General features: G+C 38.5%; 2 protein-coding genes across 5 annotated transcripts in view; both read right to left on the reverse strand.

Annotated features, from left to right (window-relative positions):
• Window positions 1–5,286, reverse strand: LOC113535165 (N-acetyllactosaminide beta-1,3-N-acetylglucosaminyltransferase 3). Of its 3 annotated transcripts, XM_053236537.1 has the most exons (5): window positions 5,124–5,252; window positions 4,864–4,963; window positions 4,441–4,476; window positions 4,078–4,108; window positions 1–2,025 (listed from the first exon to the last, which is right to left on the reverse strand). In XM_053236537.1, the coding sequence occupies exons 4-5, from the start codon at window positions 4,100–4,102 to the stop codon at window positions 863–865; spliced, it is 1,188 nt and encodes a 395-aa protein (XP_053092512.1). In that variant the 5' UTR covers window positions 4,103–4,108; window positions 4,441–4,476; window positions 4,864–4,963; window positions 5,124–5,252; the 3' UTR covers window positions 1–862. The 3 variants fall into 3 exon arrangements, with proteins under 3 accessions (XP_053092512.1, XP_053092511.1, XP_053092510.1); XM_053236536.1 differs by lacking the exon at window positions 4,441–4,476 and having other exon boundaries at window positions 5,124–5,251; XM_053236535.1 differs by lacking the exons at window positions 4,078–4,108; window positions 4,441–4,476 and having other exon boundaries at window positions 5,124–5,286.
• A 2,609-nt stretch (window positions 5,287–7,895) lies between these two features.
• Window positions 7,896–24,251, reverse strand: part of LOC113535044 (low-density lipoprotein receptor-related protein 8) — a 19,913-nt gene continuing 3,557 nt past the window's right edge. The window contains exons 4-12 of one of the 2 annotated variants that reach the window (XM_034306789.2): window positions 23,331–23,456; window positions 22,208–22,379; window positions 21,472–21,687; window positions 21,269–21,387; window positions 20,049–20,188; window positions 16,066–16,210; window positions 11,046–11,132; window positions 10,011–10,165; window positions 7,896–9,620 (exon numbers count right to left, since the gene is read on the reverse strand). In XM_034306789.2, the coding sequence (XP_034162680.2) occupies window positions 9,597–9,620; window positions 10,011–10,165; window positions 11,046–11,132; window positions 16,066–16,210; window positions 20,049–20,188; window positions 21,269–21,387; window positions 21,472–21,687; window positions 22,208–22,379; window positions 23,331–23,456 (1,184 nt within the window). In that variant the 3' untranslated portion in view covers window positions 7,896–9,596. Of the gene's footprint in view, window positions 9,621–9,979; window positions 10,166–11,045; window positions 11,133–16,065; window positions 16,211–20,048; window positions 20,189–21,268; window positions 21,388–21,471; window positions 21,688–22,207; window positions 22,380–23,330; window positions 23,457–24,251 lie in introns of both variants that reach the window. The other variant, XM_053236502.1, reaches the window with a different exon arrangement.

The raw sequence follows: 24,251 nt of genomic DNA on the forward strand, positions 1-24,251 counted from the left end.
TTCTTTTCATTATTATCTTATATTATCTTAACAGGAAAATTCTTCAACAAATATGTTACATCAGATCTTGTGATCATCCCCACACCTGTAACACATATAAATACAGACCTTGGATTTATTAGCACAACACCCACACCCTCAACATTCCTGTTAATACACACAGAATATCCCGTAATTATAAATATTTACTGTATTGTTAGCTTTTTCACTCAACTACCTCAGCTCGAGGTTGCACAGCATTGTATTGCACAAACCTGCACTTTATTCCACATACATACATTTTCATGATATACAGTACATTAGAATATTCAGGTGTCATGACAATTAATAATTAATTAATGTTACATGTACAAAGTGTACATGAGCTGAAAGGACTTAAGTTCCAGAGAGAGAGAGAAAAAAGAGAGGCAGGTGAGGGAACAACTGCAGTACAACAGGAACTAACTCGCTTAGCCGATGTTCCACAGTTTGTGATGTAACTATAAATAGATAAAATGTACGACATGTCGTTCTTTAATAAATGACAATCTGGTTGTGGTATAAGAGTAATAAAACACGTGCTGTTATGGGGAAATAATCCATTTTCCTCTAACTGCACTGTCTATAGTGTGTTATTCCTTAAAGCACGATCTACCGTCAGTCAGCCTCACCATATTATTAATAATAATAAATTATTGAGATGAATAAATTAAATACGGAATTATACCAATCACCCTGTTTATGAACATCACTAGAGTGCAGTTGTGTTAAATTTGACAGTGAGTAATATTTTTTACTCAGTAACTGCTCTATAATGATGTTCATAACCAGCACGTGTCATCAGCCTCTGTTTTGGTATTTATTGTTTTGTTTCATTTTTGTGTCACATGTTTGTGTCATTCTGCTCACTAAGGGCTTTCTTTCCACAAACCAAATCTTGTCGATGGATTTCATTCCACATAATAAAAATCTGGTGTGGGAGGAACCTGTGGACCAGGAGAACCTCACGGTAGTAGCATGGATTGTAGGGGTCCAGCTTTACTGAGGGAACATGCAGGCCCGCTGTCCTCACTCCCATATGAGACGAGGGTTTAAGTCCAGCCTTTTCCAGACACATTCCCATGTAAACATCATCGATGGGGAGCAGGGTGATGGAATGAGACATGTTGTAGATGGTTCTGGAAGTGAAACGTGACAACAGGAAGCCGCCTCCTCCGCAGTAGGGAGGATACTTGTCTGATTTATGGACTTGGACGGGGATGTAGTATTTACTGGCCTGTTCCCGGATCGGCCCCACGTATTGGATCAAGTGGCCGATAAATAGATGTTTGCTTCCATCGTTATCATCTAACCCTTTGAGATACTGCACCATGTTGTCTGTGTTGGCGAAAATGTCGTCATCTCCGTTGAGGAGAAAGTGCACATTGGGACAAAACCTCTCCATCCATTCCAGGAATAGGACCTGCTTCAGTGTAAGGTTGAAAAAGGAATCTTGAAAGTCCCACTGAAGTATGTCCTGGTACTTGCGGTTCTCCAGCTGCAGGAGTTTGTTCAGTCTTTTCTTCTCGAACCTGTCTCCTGTGGTTCCAGATATGAACACAGTGCGGATCCACACGCCACTCTGAAGCCTCTCAGAAGCCCACGTTTTTCGCAGAACCTCCCGCCGCTCGTAGTTGGGTGGAGAACTTTTGATGGCCAGCAGCAGGAAAACATCTGAGGAGTTCTCTGGACCGCCGCACTTCCCAGGAATGTTGAGCAGCATAGGGAAATGCCGACAGTGGCGGTAAAAAAGGAAATCTTGGATGTGTTTGGGTAAAGTGGAAAAGCCTTTAATGTTGGATGCAGACGAATTTCGCTGACATTTGTTTGCTGATCTCAGGAACAGGTCTGGTGATGTCTGAGGTTCAGGTTTGAACTTTGGTTTGTCAGTTGTGTTTTGTGATTTCTTGTTCTGAATGTCTGTTCGCAGCAATAATAACAAACACAGAATGGCCGTGGTGAGCAGAACAGCCGTCTCCAGCTTCCACCTCCTTCTCCTGGATCCCACTAGAAAGAAATCAGAGATAATAAACCAGGTTTTTAATTCAGAGCTAAAAGCCATACATCAAAACACATCATCCATAAGTTTCTCCCAGCAGTGTAAAGAACGGCAGAGACTTTAGAGAAGTGATAGCAGGTGATAGTGTGTCAGAGCTGAGATCATCGAGAGACAATTCGAAATGTAAACATGAATTCTAAATATACCAGAAAATATTTTCTCTTTACTTCATTTCCAGTAACAATACTCTCTGAATGATGGAAAGTAATGTTATATTTATTAATTATTCCTGCTAGAAAAAGCATATATAAAGTATGATAAATAATGCACTCCTCCATTTTCCCACTTTACTTCCCATTTAAATGACAATTTTATTTGGGTAGGTAAGGTAGCAGTATAAATACAGTATGTACATATCATAAACCAAGTATTTTTGCCAGGTTCCTTTTGGATCTCTTCTCACAGGCCCTGACATGAACATCACTGAAGATCTGTGTGTAGATCTTAAACATGGTGTGGATGCAACACGGCACGTGAAAATCTCAGAACCTGAATATTTAGAAACCTTCTGCAAGGAAGAGTGGGTGAAAATTCATTCAGCAATGACAGACAGACTCCGAGCTCGCTACAGAAAGCGTTTGCTAGCTCTGATATCTGCCAAAGGGCGCGTTACTCAGTCAATAGGGTGTCCAAACTTTTGCACATGCCACAATTACTATTTTAATTTTTCTTTTTTTTTTTTTAAAGTTTATAAACTGTAAAGCAACTGGCCATTAATATTTGCAGAATTTTTTTTTTCTTTCAACAAACTGTGTAATTTGGGTAGGGGTGCACAAACTTTTGCATTCAAGTGTAGCAAAAAGTTTGATGATGAGTGTGGAAAGTCGTATAACCAGGGGACTGCAGTGGAGTTTACTTAATGCTTATTGGATCTTTCATAGACTATATATACACACACACACACACACACACACACATATACATATATATATATATATATATATATATATATATATATATATATATATATATATATATATATATATATATATATATATATGTGTGTGTGTGTGTGTGTGTGTGTGTGTGTGTTTGTGTGTATAGTGTATATATGTATTTATAAAATTATGAAGGGCCAAACAGGAAATAATTATATGAACTATAACTCTGAATATATAAATGTAAATCCAAATACATCTGAATATATAGTTATAAATCTGAATTTTTATTTATAAACCATGAATATATAAATATATATGTAAATCCTGATTATATATTCACACATTTTATCAGGCATATTGATAGACAACCTCTTAATGTTTCCATATTTGACTAAACCAGTAAACCTGCTCGGTGTAATCAGTTTTTGTTTGTGTGTTGATAAAATCATTATTCGTCAGCAGATTGTTGATAACTTCCCTTTCAGTTGTGCTGAATTCTGCAGAAAAGCTGCACAGCATTAACACTGGTAAAGGGCTGTGAGGACTCTGCAACACTACGGCCAGCCTTCTGTACAGTACAACAGCATAACCCCTTTGGTTTAGAGAAGTGATGTGCACTTAAAATAATTATATAATAGTGCAATATCATTATATATATATAAATAAAAGGAAAGATGTGCCAGAGTGTGATCTGTAGTTTGTGGAATTTACATGAAGTTTAATATTACTTCATTACCACTGATAAATACTGAGATAGATTAATTATCTAACTAATGAATAATTAATTATTATTATTATTATTGTTATTATTATTATCATTATTGTTGAATACAGAATTATAGTATTATGAAATCTTTTGTAAAACACTGTATTTTGTATGTTTGTATTATTTTAATAAATAAATAAAGCTCTAAATTGTAAAATTTCCATAAAGTAAAAATAGAAGTTCTGAGTAGAGACGTGTAGTTCTGTGTATTTACACGTGTAGAGACGTACGTACTTTACACATTTCCCCAGTCTCTTCACTCCGCTGGAGTTCTTTTGTACCCGAGTTAATGAGTATAAAGTTACACTGGGTTGTGAGATGTTTCATATAACCAGCAGTAATATTTTGCTTACCGTAAATCCACTTCAGCACCTCCATGTTCACCTGAAACAGATCCAAACCTTACATTAATACAGAGAGACAAATAATTAAACACTAGTATAACAGCTAGTATAGGAAAAGTATAGGAAATGTATTAAGTGTGTTTAAAAATGGAAATAAACAGAAGGAAGTGATGTAATAATGGTCTGATCTTCGATGGTTTCTACATCTCCAGAGTATATATATAAATACAAACATCTTCGGGTGAGAGAGAGAAAATATGCAAATCATTTGGGTACAAGTGAAAGACACAAACAAAAAAACAAGAAAAACACCCCACACCATCACCTCGTCTAACCAGGTTCACACACACACACACGTTGTTTATTACTTACTTATTAAATATAATATTAATGAGCTCAGTGTAGATTCTGTAAAATGAGAGGATTAAAATAATGATAAAGAACAGGAATGCATTAACTGAAAAATGTATTAGAGATTTTTTTTTTCAAGCTAACAGTGTAGCTATAAATGGAAAAAAATAAAATCTTGATTGCTTTAATAATGAGACATTTGTTCATTATTTGTTGCACAGTTCAGTCTTTAGTCTTTAGACTCTAAAGTATGATTTATTCTGATTAGAAATAATAATCGACTTAAAAATCAAACATCAGACAGTTAATAAGTCACTCAGTGCACAAATTTAAGCCTTAACATTACAAATGATTTACAGAAATAAATACTTAGAATTCCATGATGGATTAACAGAAAGAGAGAAACATGATGATGATAAAAGTATATGTAGAGTTCACACTTACACTGACAGAAACGGATTTCTTCACATCTCTGCTTTCTGGTTCGCATTTCTAGTCCACATGGACAGCTGAATCAACTGATAAGTTTAGCTGACAGAACTCACTTGAAGAAAGAGGGAAATAGGTTGAGATGAAACGCACACACACACACACACACACACACACACACACACACACATACATACACACACATACATACACACACACACACACACACACACACATACAGAGAACAACTCAAACACAATATAAAATTAATTTACCTGTAATACGGTCTGAAAACACTGAGCAGGTCAACAAAAGAGGTGAAGAAGAGAAAGACATCAGCCATGATTGTGTGCGTGTGTGTGTGTGTGTGTGTGTGTGTGTGTGTGTGTGTGCTCTGAATACAGATGTCAGATTACCGTTTGTGTTACAGAACACAGCAACGTAAAGGCCCTCCCCTGAGTGGAGAGAGAGAGAGAGAGAGAGAGAGAAGGGCAGAAGAGAAAGAGGAAGGAGGTAAAGTGTGTTAGAGACAGAAACAGTGAAATAATAGACACGCAAACACACTCACACACACATACAGCAGTACATTTCCCTTTGATCCACCCAGAAACAAGTGAAAAAATGATTTCAAGCCTTTAATAAAAGGAATGTCGGTGTATCCCACAAAAAAAAAGAAAAAAGAAAAAAAAAAGATGAAGAAGTGCATGTTGCTGGTTACAGTTACAGAAGTAAAGTAAAGAGAAGTTTTTGGAAAATTTCTCTCTCCATTCACACACACACACACACATACACTCTGGTGTCTCTGTCACTAGTTGGGGGAGAATTTCCTTAGTGATATCTGAAGAGTGAGTGGTCGCATATTTGTGGGATTTATATGGGGTTATCACTGTAAGCAGACAGGGTCAAGGTCACAGCAAGGTCAGATATCTGGAATAATTTTTCTTCACTAGCTTCCTTCCTGTTTGAAGGATAATTTAAGGGTGTTTCAGGTGGACAGATTAGCAATGAGAAGGACTAGACCTGGTGGAGGAGGAGGAAGAGGAGGAGGAGCACGAGGAGGAGCAGGAATCCCCGTCCACGCTGTTGGTGTAGAGTTCTACTGCTCGCTCAGCTGATCCTCATCTGTACTCTGATCTTTTGGTCTTCTTTCAGTCTTCTCTTCATCTTAATTCTTACAAATCTCAGTCTTTTCTTGCTCTTGATTGGTAAAAGTCTCTGTTTGGTAGGTATAAGGCTACGGCTCATCTTGGTCTTAATGGGTAAAAATCTCAGACTTGTCTTGACTTATAGAAGTCTGGGATTAGTCTTCATGTTCCTGCTAAAAGTCTCTGTAGTGTCTTGGTCTTGATCTTAACTGGAAAAAGTCTCAGACACAGTCAAAGCTCAGGAGACAGTAAAAGCTGGGAAGTAATTATGCATTCAGGAAAAACAGCTATAACACACTCACACACTCACACAAGCAAGGAGAGGACGGCTTCCAAAGAAAGAATGAGACGAAGTTGCAGAAACGCCCACGATTGAATGAGGAACTGATGGAAGGCTAAAACCATTTGGATGTAAGAACCTTTAGGTAGTTTGTAAGAAATCATGATTACATACTGGACTGAAATTTCCCTGAATGTCGTATAATTCTAATAATAATTATATAAACTATAAAAATAATTATAATTGTACCTCCAAAATTTGGGCCTCATGGTGAGTTCAAATGAAAGGTGCAATAGTTGATTTTTTAAAATTTATTGTGTGTAAAATAACACGAAAATATGCAGAAAGTGATAAAAAAAAAAGAGAAAGGTTTAAGCCTCAAAACCTGCTTGGAAAACTGTCTGGAAGTTTTTGGACAAGATTCTTAGACACACACACACACACCTCAACACACACAGAAGGTCATTTTATAGACATATTTTATAGTCAGTTATTTTATAGACACTCCCCAGCCGCCCACCTGTAAAAATGTACATGTGTAGAATGGTTGCTGATAGAGTACATAAATGAATATTACCAAAACGCAAGTGCTAACGAACGCAAGTGCTAACGAACGCAAGTGCTAGCTGCATTCAGAAAAGTGAACTAAACCTGTTATTCAGTACAGAAACTGTACTCAGAAACTGTACTCTTCTCCACCATGATGAAAGTTTAAGACTCCTCCCATCTCGGAAACTCCGACATCAGAATTATCTCTGCGTTTCCCAGTCATTCATGTGCAACTTCCTGGTGGGAATCTTGTATTTCTGATAACTACGATAGCATGTGAAAGCAGCATAAAAGCAGGATAAACTCTTGCTTCTCCATGCTGGAGTAATATGAGCGGGGGAAGCTCAGTGGTTAAGACGTTCAAATGTCAGCATTGCCAAGCTGCTACTGCTGGGTTACTGAGACTTCACCTTAACCCTCACCTACTCAGGTGAATAAAAGAGAGAAAAAAGTAAGTTGCTCTGAATAAGGGCATCGGCCAAATGCCATAAATGTAATTGATTCCTGGCATAGAGATGGAATGAGCAGTGTTGCTCCTGTACCGGTTTTTAAACACACTCTGTATAAAGCTTTGAACTGTCCGAATGCCAGCTTCACATAACGAATAAAGCAGATATGTTCTGTACAGAGTCAGGTAAGGAAATGCAGTGATGAAACACATTGAAATGTATGCAATGTTGGAGAACTCCTGTGTAGCTTCGCTAACAATGGTGCGAGTGTGTGTGTTGGGGAATTTTCACATCACAATGCTTTCACATTCAGCTGAAAACTCACCAAAATTAATTACAAAGAAAAAAATAATGGCACCCCCTGTGTTTTCACTTTGTTATAAGGATTATTGTGTTTAGATTAATAGCCAAAAAGTTTCATTTAATAAAGTTTAAAATGAAATCTATAAAAGTCTGAATAGTTTCCACACAAATACACACACCCCCACCACCTCACACACACACACACACACACACACCTCACTCACCCTTACACCCCCTCCCCTCCACTTCAGGCCAAACTACTTTTGTCATCACACTAAAATCGGTCACAAATTTATTTTACATTAAACAAAAAACAAACAGTTTATTCCACTTTTGTGGCTTTTAATAAAGCCACATGATTTTCTTTTTATTTCAGAAAATACAGCTGCAGGAACCAAAAAAATAAATATTAATCTCAACTAATAAATAAAACTACAGCATTTTCAAAAAAAAAAAATAATAATCCTCATAGTCACTAAATAAAGCTTGTGCACACACTGAAAAGAAAGAAAGCGATATAATAAAATCTTCAAGCGTGGCTTAATGAGTAATCAGCGACACAAACTCCTGCCCTTTAAGTCAACATCACAAACCACAAACATTTCAAATAAAGAAAACCTAATCTTACTGTCTCAGTGACATTATAAATAAAAGAGCACAGTAACTGACTGTCTGGCTCTTTGCCTCGTTTCCTCACCCACAGCATCAAATTACACAACTCCTGTACCAGTAACATAACACCACCATTATGGTGATTCATAAAGAATCACTGACTCAGAGTCGAATAAATCCTGATGAATCAGTAGTTAAAGAGGTGTGTATTCAGTAAAAAGGCACAAATCAATAAATCTGATTCATATTTACACGACACACTCCAAAATAAAGTGTCAAGGGTCGACAAAAATAAAAAGTTAGATACACACAATACAGATTCATATACAAACAAACTCGGAAGAATCGTTTACAGAAGAGTCGTAGCTGTAAAATGAATCATTTTGATTCATCGAGGTCATTTCATCCCATATGTAACTTGAACAAAGAAAAACCCAAAAGTGTTTCAGAGTCATTTGAAAACAATTCATTTACACATTTACATTCACTCAGCTTCCAAGAATCGCACAACGGTCGATTGTAGAGATGATGACTGCAATAAATCAGGATGTTCAGATCATTTTGGGATCATCCGTTTCCAATTCCGTTAATAATTTATAAAATCAAATTCAGAGTCGCAAACAGTAAAAAGAACAGAATACAGACGAATCATTAACATAAGAGCCAGCAGCCATGAGCTGGGTTAACGGAGGTTAAATTAAACAGTCTGGATTATTTTATCACACTTTTACTTTGATTCAGATTCAGATTCTGCAAAGAATCAACTGCAGAAGATTCATAAGAATTTGTTATGGAATGCAGTCACTTGAGAAACCTGAGAAACAAAAAAAGTGTGCATCAAACAATTTATAAACCACACATCTTCTTCCAAATGTCCTCCATATTCCAGTCTTCATTCTTAAAATATTCAGATTTAAATATGGCCAAAAAATAAAGATAAAAACTAATTCATTTGAAGAAGAGTCGTTTACAGAGCTGATCGAGATTCAGATGCATAAGGACCGATAAACAGAAGTGCTAATATCTCACAAATGGAGAACAAATTAAACTGGAACATTTAAGGAGTCATTTCGTGCCACATCTGCCCCACAGATCCAAGAGTGAAAAAGAAAAAGAAAAAGAAACCGGAATCTCTACATCTGACTCACTGAAGAAGATTTGTTTACAGATCACGACTATAATAAAGCCAGAAATAAATAAATTGAACAATTCAGATCATTTCACTTCACAATTGGAATAAGAGGGGCATAATGTTGTCTTTCTCCCTCTCTCTCTCTCTCTCTCTCTCTCTCTCACGCACACCTCACCCACACACACCTCACTCACCTCACCCACACCCACACACACACACACACACACACAGCATTCTTGGTGTCTCTTTTCTTCTGTCTGTTCAAGTCATTTCCTGGTTCACACAGGTACAGGGAACATGTCCTGTGAAGAACAAAAGAACAACAACACAATTGCAAATGTCATTTAAAACAGTTGTTTTGTGTCCTGTGAAGAACAAAAGAACAAAAACAGCACAATTGTGAATGAGTCATTAATAGCCGTGTTGTTTTGTGTCCTGTGAAGAACAAAAGAACAAAAACACAATTTTGAATGTGTCCTATTATAGGCTTTAAATTATTTATAATGTTTATGATGTTTTATTATTTTTAAGAAATAATCTTTTGTATTAAAAAGTAAAAAAAATAAAAAAATCACACTACCCACAATATCTCAGAAAAATTACCCGTAAAATAATTAACCGTAAAATCAAAATTTTCTTCCCATCTTTACCCAGCTCTCACCAGCACGTGTGTAATGTTTTAAGTGTCGTACTTTATCCGCGTGTGCCTCGGGGTCTCCTGATGATGGTACGAGTGGATCCTGTGACTCCTTCATCATGGGTTCTCCAGGGAATCGAGAGAGAGACGACGAGAACTTTCCCATCTTCCAGTAGCGGAACAGAGCGGCGAAAAGAACGCAGGCCAAAACTAAAGAGAACAGGAAGAGGAGGAGATGATAACGTGATGATAATTATAATAATAATAATAATAATAAAAAAATACAGCTGCAAGCAGCAATTACGGAGCCAAGGTCAACAGAGGCGAAGTAAGTAGATAAGCAAGTAGATAAGCAAGCATCAGCATATGGTCATAAATGTACATATCAAGCTTCAGTGCAATAGTCAGTAGCGTTGCCAAGATGTTGCATAACTCACTACGCGGCGCTTATGTAAACTTTGACGATGCGTCATATGAAATGGTTGGAGATACCAAAAAGTTCTTTTCAACACGAAATCCATAACTTATTGCCGGAATGGACTGAAGATGATCGGAGTCAAATTTGGTGAAAATTAGACAAACGGTCTGAAAAGCAAAAATATGCTTTTTTCATATCTCGTGTGCGCCAGGTGGCGCTGTTCCAAAACTGTGTAGGGACCCTCAAGTCATGGCGACTAAAAAAAACTGAGTTTGGTCTGAAAGGCTAAAGCTTTTACGGAGATATAGCCTCGTGTCGATTTCAGCGTGCTCGCTGTCAAATTCGTTAGCGTACTATTCAAGAACGGTTTAACTCAACAACTGGAACTCCATTTGTCAGCAGGGTCTAAAGATGATCTGAATCGATTTTCCTGAAAATCAGACAAACGGTCTAGGAGGGGTTCGAAAAAGTAGGTTTTCAAAGCATTTCAAAGACCGCAGCGTAACTGGTATCACTGCTCTCGGGTGTGATTCAGTGATGAGTCATAAAGTGAGCCAGAGTCAAATAAACACTGATATGAAAGAGTTCACCAACTCAAATTAATGTGAATGTGAGAGTAACTATAGACACATTCATCTGACCAATCACAGACAAATAAAACTACACACTGACCAATCAGAGAGAGGATCCAGGAGAAGAAGAAGGCGGAGTCTGAGTTCATGGTGGGAGGCTTAGCCGGAGACGACGTCGTTTCTGAAACTGGAAATAAAATAAAGAGATTATAGTCGTATTTACGTACACGCACATTACCTGGTTAATCAAAACTTACATTAATTAACACTGATGTAGCATCATAGAGGAAGTCTTCTTAATGTCATTTCCTTAACATAGCCTATACTATTTATAATTTTAATCCATTAAATGATGTCTTTTTTTCCTGTTGACTAATCAAAGACATTTTTCGACTTTTTCCCTACCATTTATTTCCCCTTTGCCAACCAGGAAATGCCTAAGAACCTCCTAGTATTCTTAAAATAAAAAAACAACAACAACAACAAAAAACAACAAGGTTTAAACCTTTAAGGAGGTTTTTTTTTTTTAATTATTTTTATTCGAGGCATCTCTCTGAAGCACTTCTGCTGAAGTGTTAGCTGCCTACAACAGGATGTTGAAGTTGTGATCTTGTTACCCATCTACCCCTTTGACACACACACACACACACACACACACTGCTATTACTAGACAAACAGAAACGAGCTTATTGGAGCATGTGATGGAGGAGATTTTTGTAAATCTCTATGTTTTGCCATCATGCTGTCTTCAGGTTTTTGGATCTTTTTTGTCATAGGGCAATTTTCACTCGCATTTCACCACTTCTTCTTGCACAGCAAACAAAAGCCTGTGGTTGTTTGCTATCAATGTCAGTAAAAAATTACCACAAAACATTCACTCTGCCTCACAACACCTATACACACAGTGGTGTCATCAGTCAGGGGTTTCTGAGAAGTGCTTGGGGTCTGACCACTCTAACCACGACCAGCATTGCATACACAGCATCTACCGTTATACAAATACACACTGTCACAGACAACTGGACGTAGATTTAGATCTCTAATGAACAAGTGAGAGACGATAGACGCGATGTCAAAACTCACCAAGACGACCAGACTTGTGACACGGGACCAGAGCATGACGATAGTGAGCTCCACGCTACAGAAACGTGTCACAGTTAATGACTGTAGCTAATCACCATGCTGAACGTGTAGCTAAAACATCCACTGCTAATGTTTTTAATCTGCGTTATGTCATCCTTCTGTTCTTCCATAAACTGCTCCGAGTCCAGTTTCATTTTACTGCGTTAAACCTTTTGGTTTATAAAGACCGTCTTAGTTACGCTGTTGGTTTCATCCTCCAGCATCAAGAAATTCACAACATTGTAGATTTTTTTTTTTTGCTTTGATTATTTCTTAAAAATGACACAGTGAATTAATTTAATATTTTCAAAAAATTGTCACAGTGAATTAAAGAACAGAATAGAATACAGAACGTTATTTTGTATATTTTACATTATTTGCATTTTTAAAATGGAGAATCTTCTTTGAACAAACTTACAACAAACTTTCCCACTCTAGGAAAAAGATATTACAGACAGTTTAATAAGAAATTAACGAGTGTGAGCATGTAAACTTTTCTAATGTCTACATTTTAACTTAAACAGATGAGCTGCAGCTTTCTGCCCCCTAAACGCCTGGGGCCGGTTGCGGGAACATTATCTTAAAACTGCGTCTAAGAATTAGTCTGGCCAACTGAAGTCACCAGGGAAAGACTGTTGCATAAATCAGCTCACGGTTGTCTTTAGTAAGACAGTCTAATTCACACTGCTTTGTGGGAAAAGTGAGATCCTGAACAACTTTCCACAAAATGGCCGACAGCAGCCGTCTCCGATGTTTTGGGGAATCCCCGGAGAGAGGGAGAGCGGAGTTACCGACGGGACGTAACCCACAGCAACGGAAGATACACCGCCTGACACAGCTGTCACATCAGCGCCGCTTGGACAGTCTCGCAAGTAGTAAAGCTTTTGCGATTGTTTCTGTCGTTAAACGTTCTGTAGCTCAGTGATAATCAGTGATTATATTTTATTGCCTGTTCATAAAACCAAAGATTAAAGTTTGCCAGTGTTAGTAGAAGCCAAATCTAACACGCCACTTCTGTGAATCTAATGCAGCAGGCGGTTAATTCGTTTCCATGGCATCATAGAATATAAAGAAAAGTTAGCCATGGGATAATCAGTCTTACTTTTTGGTCTTAAATTGGATCAATCTAAGATTTAACACAACTGATTTAATAAGAAAAGACCAGTCTTAAAGAAAAAAATCTTAGATGACTAACTTAAGACGAGTGTAAAGCAGACTTATGCGACCGGCTCCTGGTGTCTAACTATAAAACATACACCGCGGAAAAACTGCTGGAATCTTCCTGCACTTCCACTCCTGTTTCCAACAGGAGAAATGTACCAAATTATCATTAAATGTACAGAAAGAGTTCTCAATATTGTATTATTCTTATTATTCTTACCTACAGACCGAACCATTTAATTCTAAATCATTATAGAGCGTGTGAAAGGTTTCACTCATTCGGCTTTAAAAATTCATACGCCTCGTTTCGAATAAACTATAAGCTCATATAAACATGTAATATGTCAATTTCTGTGGAATAAGTATTCAAATAAATGTTTCTGTTAGAAACCGGCACTGAGCCGTAATCTACACACAATATAAAGACGCCATCATGTTTGCAATATATGAAGTCTTAACGTGGAACTCAGCTTAGCGGAACTCATTTTTATCGCAAAACGTCCATGGGAACTTAGCTGCTGTTTTTCTTCACACAGATCTGTAATCAGCTGTGCAAGCAAAAGAAAGCCTGGGAAGCTTGTTGCAAAAAGTTCAGCTGCTGTAATAGCGGCTCTTAACAAAGCGTCAGCTTAATGCTGTACACGCAGTCAGTCGTGTCATAATGGACACGTGTGTTGAAATCACTCACACCACATCTACAAGTCGTCTGACTGATCACTGGCCTCTTTCGCAAATAATCCAGTTTTGACTGAAGGCCAGGTGGTGGTGGAGGTTCACACAAAATGCATTCCCAGCCATGCTCAAGCATAATGGGCCCTTTATAAGCTCACTGGGTGGAGTCTATCAGCAATGGAAGATATAAATGGATTTAAAGTTATGGAGCCAAAAACTCACTGAGATCTTTAAACCCTAAAGCAAGCACTCTTTAGATTCAGATTAGATTCAGCTAATTTAATTAACTATTTAAAAAAAAAAAGCTGAATAAAGTGCACTAGATTAAGACTGAAGCCAGTATTGGTTAGAAGGTTGCAGATGAGGGCTGTTTAACCCACACTTTCCCTTAGTTACAGTAAACATGTTTACAGTATAAGTTTATAATAGAAAGGTTTACAGTCAAAAGAGTTTAGAGTAGAAATCTTTACACTAGAAAAGTTGACAGTCAAAAAAGTTCCTAGTATAAAGTTTTTTTACAGTCAACTTTTCTAGTGTCAACAAAAGTAAACTTTTCTCTTCTCCGTTATTGACAGTTGTTACGTTATTGTTCGTTTTACTTTTAACGTCAGTTTTGTCAGTGTTACCGAGTCGCTCATGATTAGATTGCTGTTGTTGATTTTGTTATTTCTGTTAGGTTTATTATTTTTTTTAGCATTATTGTTCATGTTATTTTTTTTTGTTGCCATTATTATTATCATTATTATCATCATTATTATTATTTCTATTGCCACTTTTATTTGCTGCTAGATATTTTTTTGTTGTTGTTGCTCTATTTTCCTTCGACGTGTTTAACGCAACATGAGTCGTAAATGTGCTTTAAAGCTCTTTCACTCTGTTCAAATATTAAATCAGTTCCTTCCACGCTGTACACACATGTGCATGATGTCGGCTTCACTCTGAGTGCAATTAAGCACGAACAACATCCCGCAATGTTGTAATTTCCGAAAACCGAACTTGCGTTTGCGTAATTTTCACTACAAACTCTGAGCGTGCGAGACGAGGGCAGGCGACATCGCTTCCAATTCCACACAGTAAAGTCACAAATATAAAATCGTCTATTTATGAAATATTAACCAGATCAGTCACATGATCGCCAAGAAATATCTTTATTACCTGCTGAGATACAGCGCTGCCCGGAACCTGCTTCTGATCAACGTTCACGACTATTACAAGATTTAATGATTAAACTCCACAGTCACAAATCTAAAATTGCTTCTAGTGTATTCTAGGAAAAAGATGTTGCATACAGTAATTAATCACAAAGTTTTCTAGTGTCTAAATCTTAATTTGTTTTTTCTCCCTAAAAGCCTGGTTCCCGTAAAACCCTTTATACACACACTCCAGCTTCTACAGTCACCGGCTTGATGGCTGAAAAGAGCAGTGTTTTTTTGGGCAAAATTTTTTCAGCGAAATCCCTAATAAAATATTTTAACTGAGGTTAACGATACACGTAGCTAATGTTATGTTAACGTTACGTTAAACATACACTAGATAGATTTTATTTCACATAAACAAACTCAAACATTCCCCATTTACGGTGACAGAAACTGAAGATGCCGCATTAGCTGATGAATATATAAAATATTTATATAATATAAATATAAAAATGATAAACCACTGCAGATCAGGATTTATAAAGTGTAACTTTTTCCTATTATTAACATGCTATTTTAATCTTTTTCAGCGTCAGAAATGTTTTCCATGGCAACGTTATTAATATGGAAGATTGTCTGATGGTAGATTGTGTCATGACTTCAGCTCCTCGGCCGATGCACCAGCGTGCCGCACGTACTAATTCACTCATACAGATCAGGAAAACAATCATGCTTTTATTTTCACTGCCAGCACAACACACGACGTGCTTCTGAATCGTTTTAGACGCGAGTGCGACTTACATCAAGCGCAGCATGTTGATTTTAACCCACGTTTCAGAGCGATTTCAAGCCAGCTGTTAGACACCGGAGTGCACAAATATACAGCGCATTACGGTAACTACCTTCGGATGGCTACGCTACAGAGGGAAACCGAGAGGAAATCAGCCTGTGCACTTGTCTAATCTACAGAAGTTGCCGCTGTGTTAATGAAAAGTGTCGGTGGTGGTGTTGACCCAGTCTACCGCTCACCTGTAGGCTGCAGGACCCGGTGGTAGACGAGTAATCCGCCCAGAGAACTCGCTCCAGAGATTCTGGTGATTTTGAGCAGGTTTCCATTGTGTTTATCTGCATGGCAGATCGCTCCCGTATGCCTGTCACTCCAGTACACACCACTCTACACACACACACACACACACACACACACACACACACACGTTTAGGGTTACAAGATAAAGATTTCAGCACTCAAGACGTCGCTGGAATTGATTCACAAAATGCTTCTCCATTCATTCAGCATGCGATAAGCTAGCTAATTTACCGACGTGAGCTAAAACTCCCATATTAATTACAACATCTACTACTGAAATAATTACAGTAATGCTAACGTTGCTGGTTTCATTGATTTTTTTTTTTTTTTAATTCTTGCTTTGATGGCTCTTGTTACTTATAATTTTTTTTTAAAACAAAAACAGTAAAAAAAAAAAAATTGTTACTACTACTACTACTACTACTATTATTATTATTATTATTATTATTATCCTCCTTGTTTTTTATCTTTGCTTTTGTTGTTATTAATACTATCAATTACTCGCTAACATTATTTTTATTGTTATTATTATTGACAGTTGTTACGTTATTGTTCTTTTTGCTTTTAAAGCCCGTTTTGTCAGTTTTACCTCGTCGATCACGATTAGATTGCTAGTGTTAATTTTATTTCTGATAGCTTTATTATTTTTTTACCGTTATTGTTAATGTTATTTTATTGTTGCCATTATTATTATTATTATTATTTTCATTTGTACTTGCTGTTAGATTGTTGTTGTTGCTCTATTTTCCTTCGACGTGTTTAACGCAGTCGTGTTGTGCAACACTTGAGACAGTCGGCCGTAAATGTGCTTTAAAGCTCTTTTACTCTGTTCAAATATTAAATCAGTTCCTTCCACGCTGTACACACATGTGCATGATGTCGGCTTCACTCTGAGTGCAATTAAGCACGAACAACATCCCGCAATGTTGTAATTTCCGAAAACCGAACTTGCGTTTGCGTAATTTTCACTACAAACTCTAAGCGTGCGAGACGAGGGCAGGCGACATCGCTTCCAATTCCACACAGTAAAGTCACAAATATAAAATCGTTTATTTATCAAATATTAACCAGATCAGTCACATGATCTCCAAAAAATATCTTTATTACCTGCTGAGATACAGCGCTGCCCGGAACCTGCTTCTGATCAACGTTCACGACTATTACAAGATTTAATGACTGGTGTTTTAGACCGGTTTTATCCAGCGTACAAGCTACTGCTGTGACCTTTAAAACCGCAAAGAAGGAGAAAATTCATTTATAATAAAATCATTTAGATACTGTAAATACTTTTAAATATATTTTCATAATATGAATTTCTATATTTAAATTGATTCTTAAATTCTTTTATTACTGTATAATCTAAATGTCTTAAGCCACCATTAACTGCTCTCATTCCTTTATTTAGAAATAAACAATGCGTTATTTAGTGTTTTATACGACCTACAGACGCTTTGAGATGTTTTTAAACTAGAAAAAAAAAAAAAAACTACCAGAGATAAAGTTATCAGTACAAATAATGAACTTAAAGTGTTACAATTTTTGAATAAACCCAAACATCATTTTTTAACAACGTGGGCGTTATGTGCTAATGTTAATTTAAGTTTATTGAAATTATTAAAAAAAAGATGTCATAACATTTTAATATAAAGAGTCAATGGAATGTAACAAGACCAGATTTCCACCAACAAACACACACCCATAAAGGGCATGAGGAAGTCTAAAAGTTTCTAAAAGTTTTTTTTTTTTTTTTTTTTTAAATCTACAGACTTTGAGGTTTGGGAGCATATTAAAGAGAATGAGTAAAATAATAAAAAATAGTTTATTAACAATAACCTGGTTGCATAGGTTTGCACACACTTTTATAAATGGCGATGTGGCTGCGTTCAGAATGAACCAATCACATTCAATCCCATGTTCAAAAGGAATTATCTGAAATTATTCTGATTAACACTAAATAAAGATCAGATGTTTCTGTAGGATCTTCTTCACATCTTCTTGGTTTCATCCGCCTGCTGAATGTGAAGAATTTACAAAGCCTGTACAGGATCTCACTGTGGAAAGAGATCGATCAGGAGAGAGAGAATTTCCAAGACATTAGATGTACCGTGGAACACTGTGAAGGCCATCATCATCATCAAGTGGAGAAAATGAAGCACCACAATGACATCACAGGGAACAGAAGAGTGTTCCTGTCAGCACCCCGAGCCGATGCCAAGTGTAACAGAAAGAAGGTTGGTCTCTTCACACACACACACACACACACCCTGAAAACACATACCTCAAATATCGCCTGTCCAAACAGCTTGTCCAGGTAACTGACATTAACTAACCAAGAACAGAATGTCCTTCCAAAAAGACAACAACATACCAATAGTTACAGGAATCATCTGACAAGTACTGGTTACTCTCTGCTTGTAACAACATGCTCTCATTCTTCACATGTCTGGGCTGTGAGGTAGGACGGCTAGAAGAAGCCCTTTCTCACAAAAACCATCCAAGCTCAACTAAATCACCTCAAACCATGTGGCTAAATGTGTTATGGTCTGATGAGACTAATTCCAAAAGGTATGTTTGGTGCGCAAAAAAAAAAACCCATCACCAAAAGAATACCACACCTGTGGTGAAGCATGGTGGTGGCAGCATCATGCTTTAGGGCGGCTTTTCTTCAGCCAGAACTGGGGCTTTTTTTTTTTTTTTTTTAATTTAAAGGTGGATAGAATCATGAATAGCTACAAACACCAGTTGACTTGAGGTTTCTTAAGAAACACTTAAGATGAAGAAGAATGCCACCTTTCAGCATGACAAGGACCCGAAGCATACATCCAAATCAACAAAGGAACAGCTTCATGAAAACAAGATCAAGGTTTTGCAATGGCTTAGCAAGAGTCTAGACCTAATCCAATCGAAACTGTGTGCACAGGAGATGCTCTTACAATCTGACGGCGTTAGAACGCTTTTACAAAGAAGAATAGCAAAATATTGCTGAGTCAACACGTGCCACGCTCACAGACTCGCACCCAAAAACACTGAATGCCGTGATAAAACTTAAAGCTGCTTCAACTGCGTATTAGTTTAGGGGTGTGCACACTTACGCAACCAGGTTATTGTACATTTTTAGTTTTATTTCCCTAAAATGATTCTTATTGTTTTTCACTTTAATTTATAGATTGCAATTTCACAATAAAGGTAGAAAACGATCTTGGTTTCTTTTTTCACATTAGAAAAATCTGCCATTTTAACAGGGGGGTGTAAACTTTTTATATCCATTGTATTTACGTGTGTGTGTGCGTGTGTGTGTATGCGTGTGTGTGTGTGCACGTGTGTGTGATACAATATCCCTATTCAAAAGGGAATGTTTTTCAAGATGATGCAACAAAAATAAAAATAGAGACAGCGATTACTCAATGATGATTCAATAATGTATAAAGTATTTTAAGCAATAAGAAATTGTCTCTTCTGTGTAATAAAATCACAGAACAACGAGCAACATTTAAAACAATTTCTTTAAAAAAAAATTATATATATATATATATTGCTCGTTTGTTAATTTATAGCCATTCTTATTATTTTTTTGTTTGTCTATAAGAAAAGTTTTTGTTAAACAAAAAAAATTATGCATTAAAAATGACCACAGGAAAACATTTCAAATTTAATTCTACTTTTAAAAAAATGTAATTAATAAGCATTAAAATATAAATAGTTAGTTAATATTTCAGTAGTGCGTCAATGTGGCTGTGTAGAAGCTGCGGGTTTCGACACATTGCGACATTGCAGGTCACGTGATGGAGTTCCTGTGTTCAGCTCTGACCTGGTGCCAAGTCTGACAGGAAATAAGGTGGGTGGCGTTTTCACTGCACAGACACACACTGCACACACAAACCGCACTCACACACACCGCGCACTCACACACACCGAAAACACGAACCTCAAACACAGCCAGTCCAAACAGCTGGTCCAGATAACCGTTCGATTCCACCACCGTCTTTCTGTGCAGCCCGTCGTACGTCACCCTCGACACGGTGTTCAGGCGCGAGTCGGCCCAGTACAGCAGCCCGCGGGGAACGTCTGCTCATTAACACCACGTTAACGTCACACACACGCGTTAATCACCTCGCACTGTTTACATCACAAACACTCACAGCGTTTTCACATACTGATAAATAGCTTAATACACATTAACATGCGCTAATTAATTAGAATTCAAACAGTCAATGATAAAGAAATTCTAAAAAATCACAAACTACAGAATAATAAAAGTCATTCTTTAATAACATGCTACATTTTGTTTAATAATTGATTTACAATAAAAATCAAGGGATGGAGAGATGGATAAGAGAAAGGGAGGGATGAATCGGACTGAGAGAGAGATGGAAAAAAGACAGATGAGATGGAATAGAGAGATAGAGCGATGGAGGGATGAATGATGGACTGGAAAGATAAAGATATAGAGAGATAGATGGATGGATGGATAGATAAAAGATGGGGGGGGGGAAAAGAGAGAGAGACAGAGAGATGAAGAGATGGAAGAGAGAGAGCGATGGAGGGATGAAGAAATGGATAGGAAGGATGAGCAGAGGCGTTTATTCTAATTCAGTGATGGAGAGATCGAGTGAGGGATGGAGGGATAATGGTGTTACTTCCCTGAGAGTGATGGAGACGGGGTTCTATGTGATGGAGGAGTGTACTGTAATTGGCAGGGATGGAGAGATAGATACGTGTGTACTGCAACTCACAGTAACAGAGATGGAGAGATGGATGGAGGGATATAAGTGTGTGTACCAGTTGAGAGCGATGGAGACGGGGTTTCGTATGGCGGAGGTGTGTACAGTAACTCACAGTGATGGAGGGACAGAGAGATGGACAGAGAGATGGATGGAGGGATGGAGAGATGGATAGAGGGATGGAGGGATGGATGGAGGGATAGAGAGATGGAGGGAGGGATGGATGGATGGAGAGATGGAGGGATAGAGGTGTCAGTACTAACCGAGAGCGATGGAGACGGGGTGCCGTATGGCGGAGGTGTGTACAGTAACTCACAGTGATGGAGGGACAGAGAGATGGACAGAGAGATGGATGGAGGGATGGAGAGATGGATAGAGGGATGGAGGGATGGAGAGATGGAGGGATAGAGGTGTCAGTACTAACCCAGAGCGATGGAGACGGGGTGCCGTATGGCGGAGGTGACGAGGGTTTTCCTGTTCTGTCCTTTCAGACCCGAGCGCTCGATTCTGGGAGAAACTCCAGCGTCGGCCCAGAACAGGAAGCTGAGCGAGAGAAATAATTCAAACTAAACCAGTTAAAGTTTATTGATCGTCTATAGAGCTGCTTATAACCTGCTCGTAACTGACCCCGCTAAGGGCTGCACGGCGACGGCGGTGGGGGAGGACAGACCCGAGATGAGGGGGGTGGGTCGGGTTCCGTTCAGTGCCGCGGCGTGGACCGCTCCGGTACCGGTACTGGTCCAGTACAGAACCTCGTTAATCCAGTCCACAGCCAATCCCACAATCCCACTGGCTCCTGAGAACATCACTGAGGGTTCCTCATCTCCTGCATCCAGAACCAGCCTGAGAACACACACAGTTCAGTGTTCAGTACCTGTGTGCGTGTGTGTGTGCGCGTGTTCAGTACCTGTAGATGTGTGTGCGTTCAGTGCCTGTGTGCGTGTTCAGTACCTGTGTGTGTGTGTGTGTGTGTGTGTGTGTGTGTGTGTGTGTGTGAGTTCAGTACCTGTAGATGTGTGTGCGTGTTCAGTACCTGTGTGCGTGTGTGTGTGTGTGTGTGTGTGCGTGAGTTCAGTACCTGTAGACGTGTGTGCGCGCATGTGTGTGTGTGCGCGTGTGTTCAGTACCTGTAGACGTGTGTGTGTGTTCAGTACCTGTGTGTGTGTGCGCGCGCGTGTGTGTGTGTGTTCAGTACCTGTAGACGTGTGTGTGTGTGTGTGTGTGTGTGTGTTCAGTACCTGTAGACGTGTGTGTGTGTGTGTGTGTGTGTGTTCAGTACCTGTAGACGTGTGTGTGTGTGTGTGTTCAGTACCTGTAGACGTGTGTGTGTGTGTGCGTGCGCGCGTGTGTGTGTGTTCAGTACCTGTAGACGTGTGTGTGTTCAGTGTTGGCCCAGTACAGTGTGTTATCAGCAGTGAGAGAAGTTAAAGCTCCTGATGTTCCTGTGCTGTTGATGATCTTTTTCTGCTCAGACCCATCAGGCTTCATCCACATGATTCCCTCACTGCTGCTGAAGATCACTGCTGCTGCATCGCCTAGACACACACACACACACACACACACACACACACACACATCATACACACACCCAAAAACATACACACCCACAGACACACAAAAAACACACACACACCCAATCATACACACATAACCACAGACACACAAAAACATGTACGTACACCCACACACCCACAAAAACACACACACACACACAATCATACACACCCACCCACAAAAACACACACACACACACACACACACATCATACACACACCCAAAAACATACACACCCACAGACACACAAAAAACACACACACACCCAATCATACACACATAACCACAGACACACAAAAACATGTACGTACACCCACACACCCACAAAAAAACACACACACACCCACCCACAAAAACACACACACACACACAATCATACACACCCACCCACAAAAACACACACACACACACCCACCCACTCACACAAACACACACACACACAATCATACACACACACCCACTCACACACACACACACACAATCATACACACACACCCACTCACACACACACACACACACAATCATACACACCCACCCACAAAAACACACACCCACACACACACACACAATCATACACACCCACCCACAAAAACACACACCCACACACACACACACACAATCATACACACCCACCCACAAAAAACACACACACGCGCGTGCAAAAAGAGGTCCATTATAGAGAAATCTAATGCTGCAGTGCCATGCAGTGGAACACAGAGCAAATGACTCATTGTTTTATTTTGTGTGTGTGGAGTTTCACGTTATACCTGACATTCACAGCCTCGCACACACACACACACACACGCACACACACACGCAGCCTCGCACTTACATATAGATATTTTTCCTTACTTGAGGAAATCGTGTTATTATAATAATCATCTTTGTCCTGAGAAGAGAATTAAATCTTAATCATGACACTGGAGTCTCACCTGCAGCCAAGCACCGCCCACTCTCTGAGCTCATCACGTAACCATGGCCACACGCGCAGGTAAAAGAGCCATTGGAATGAACACACACCTGATCACACACATCCGCATCCAGACACGGCTCCACCTCTGACATCACACACACACACGACACGTAAATAAACATTAAATCCCCCATCAGCAGTTTATCTTCACCTACAGACACTGAGTTACAGTCACTAAGTAAAATAATCACTAAACTAATACTTAAATACAGAAAAGTGTAAATGATGTAAATACACTCTGATATTTCAGAACAGTGTGAACACTGACACGGCCGAGCGCTCATCCTCACACCACTGCTAACGTTAGCACGCTCAGTACAACAGCGCCACCTGCTGGTTAGTGTAGCTGCCTGCAGGTGAATCAGCACCCAGTGTATTATTCATACAAATAAAATTTATTAAAAGAAGTAGAAATAAATACATTTTAAAATCAGACAGAACTCCAGATTAAAATAGTAAAATATCTTTTACAATAAGAAATTCACATGGTGTATTTCACATTATATACTGTAGAGTAAAATTATTGTACTTTTACTGCATGTTAGACATTCTTGTAATGATAGACTTCTTTTAAATTATTTTCTTATAACTATTAGTTTTTGCATTATTATTATTATTATTATTATTATTATTATTATTATTATTATTAATTATATAATATAATAATATTATAGTCAATGGCTATGTTTACATGCAGATCTAATTCTGTTTAAGGTCTATATTCGGGTTGCAGCCGTATTCCGAATATGATGTTTATATGCGTCCAGGAATCGGAATATTCCTGTACACGTGGTTTGGTTGCTGCAAGTTTGCCCGAGTCGCTGTTCCTAAATACGGAGCCTACAGCTACACATCTGTTAGCACCCACAATTCCTTGCGG

This window comes from Pangasianodon hypophthalmus, chromosome 8 (assembly GCF_027358585.1).
Source record: "Pangasianodon hypophthalmus isolate fPanHyp1 chromosome 8, fPanHyp1.pri, whole genome shotgun sequence".
Taxonomy (NCBI): Eukaryota; Metazoa; Chordata; class Actinopteri; order Siluriformes; family Pangasiidae; genus Pangasianodon; species Pangasianodon hypophthalmus.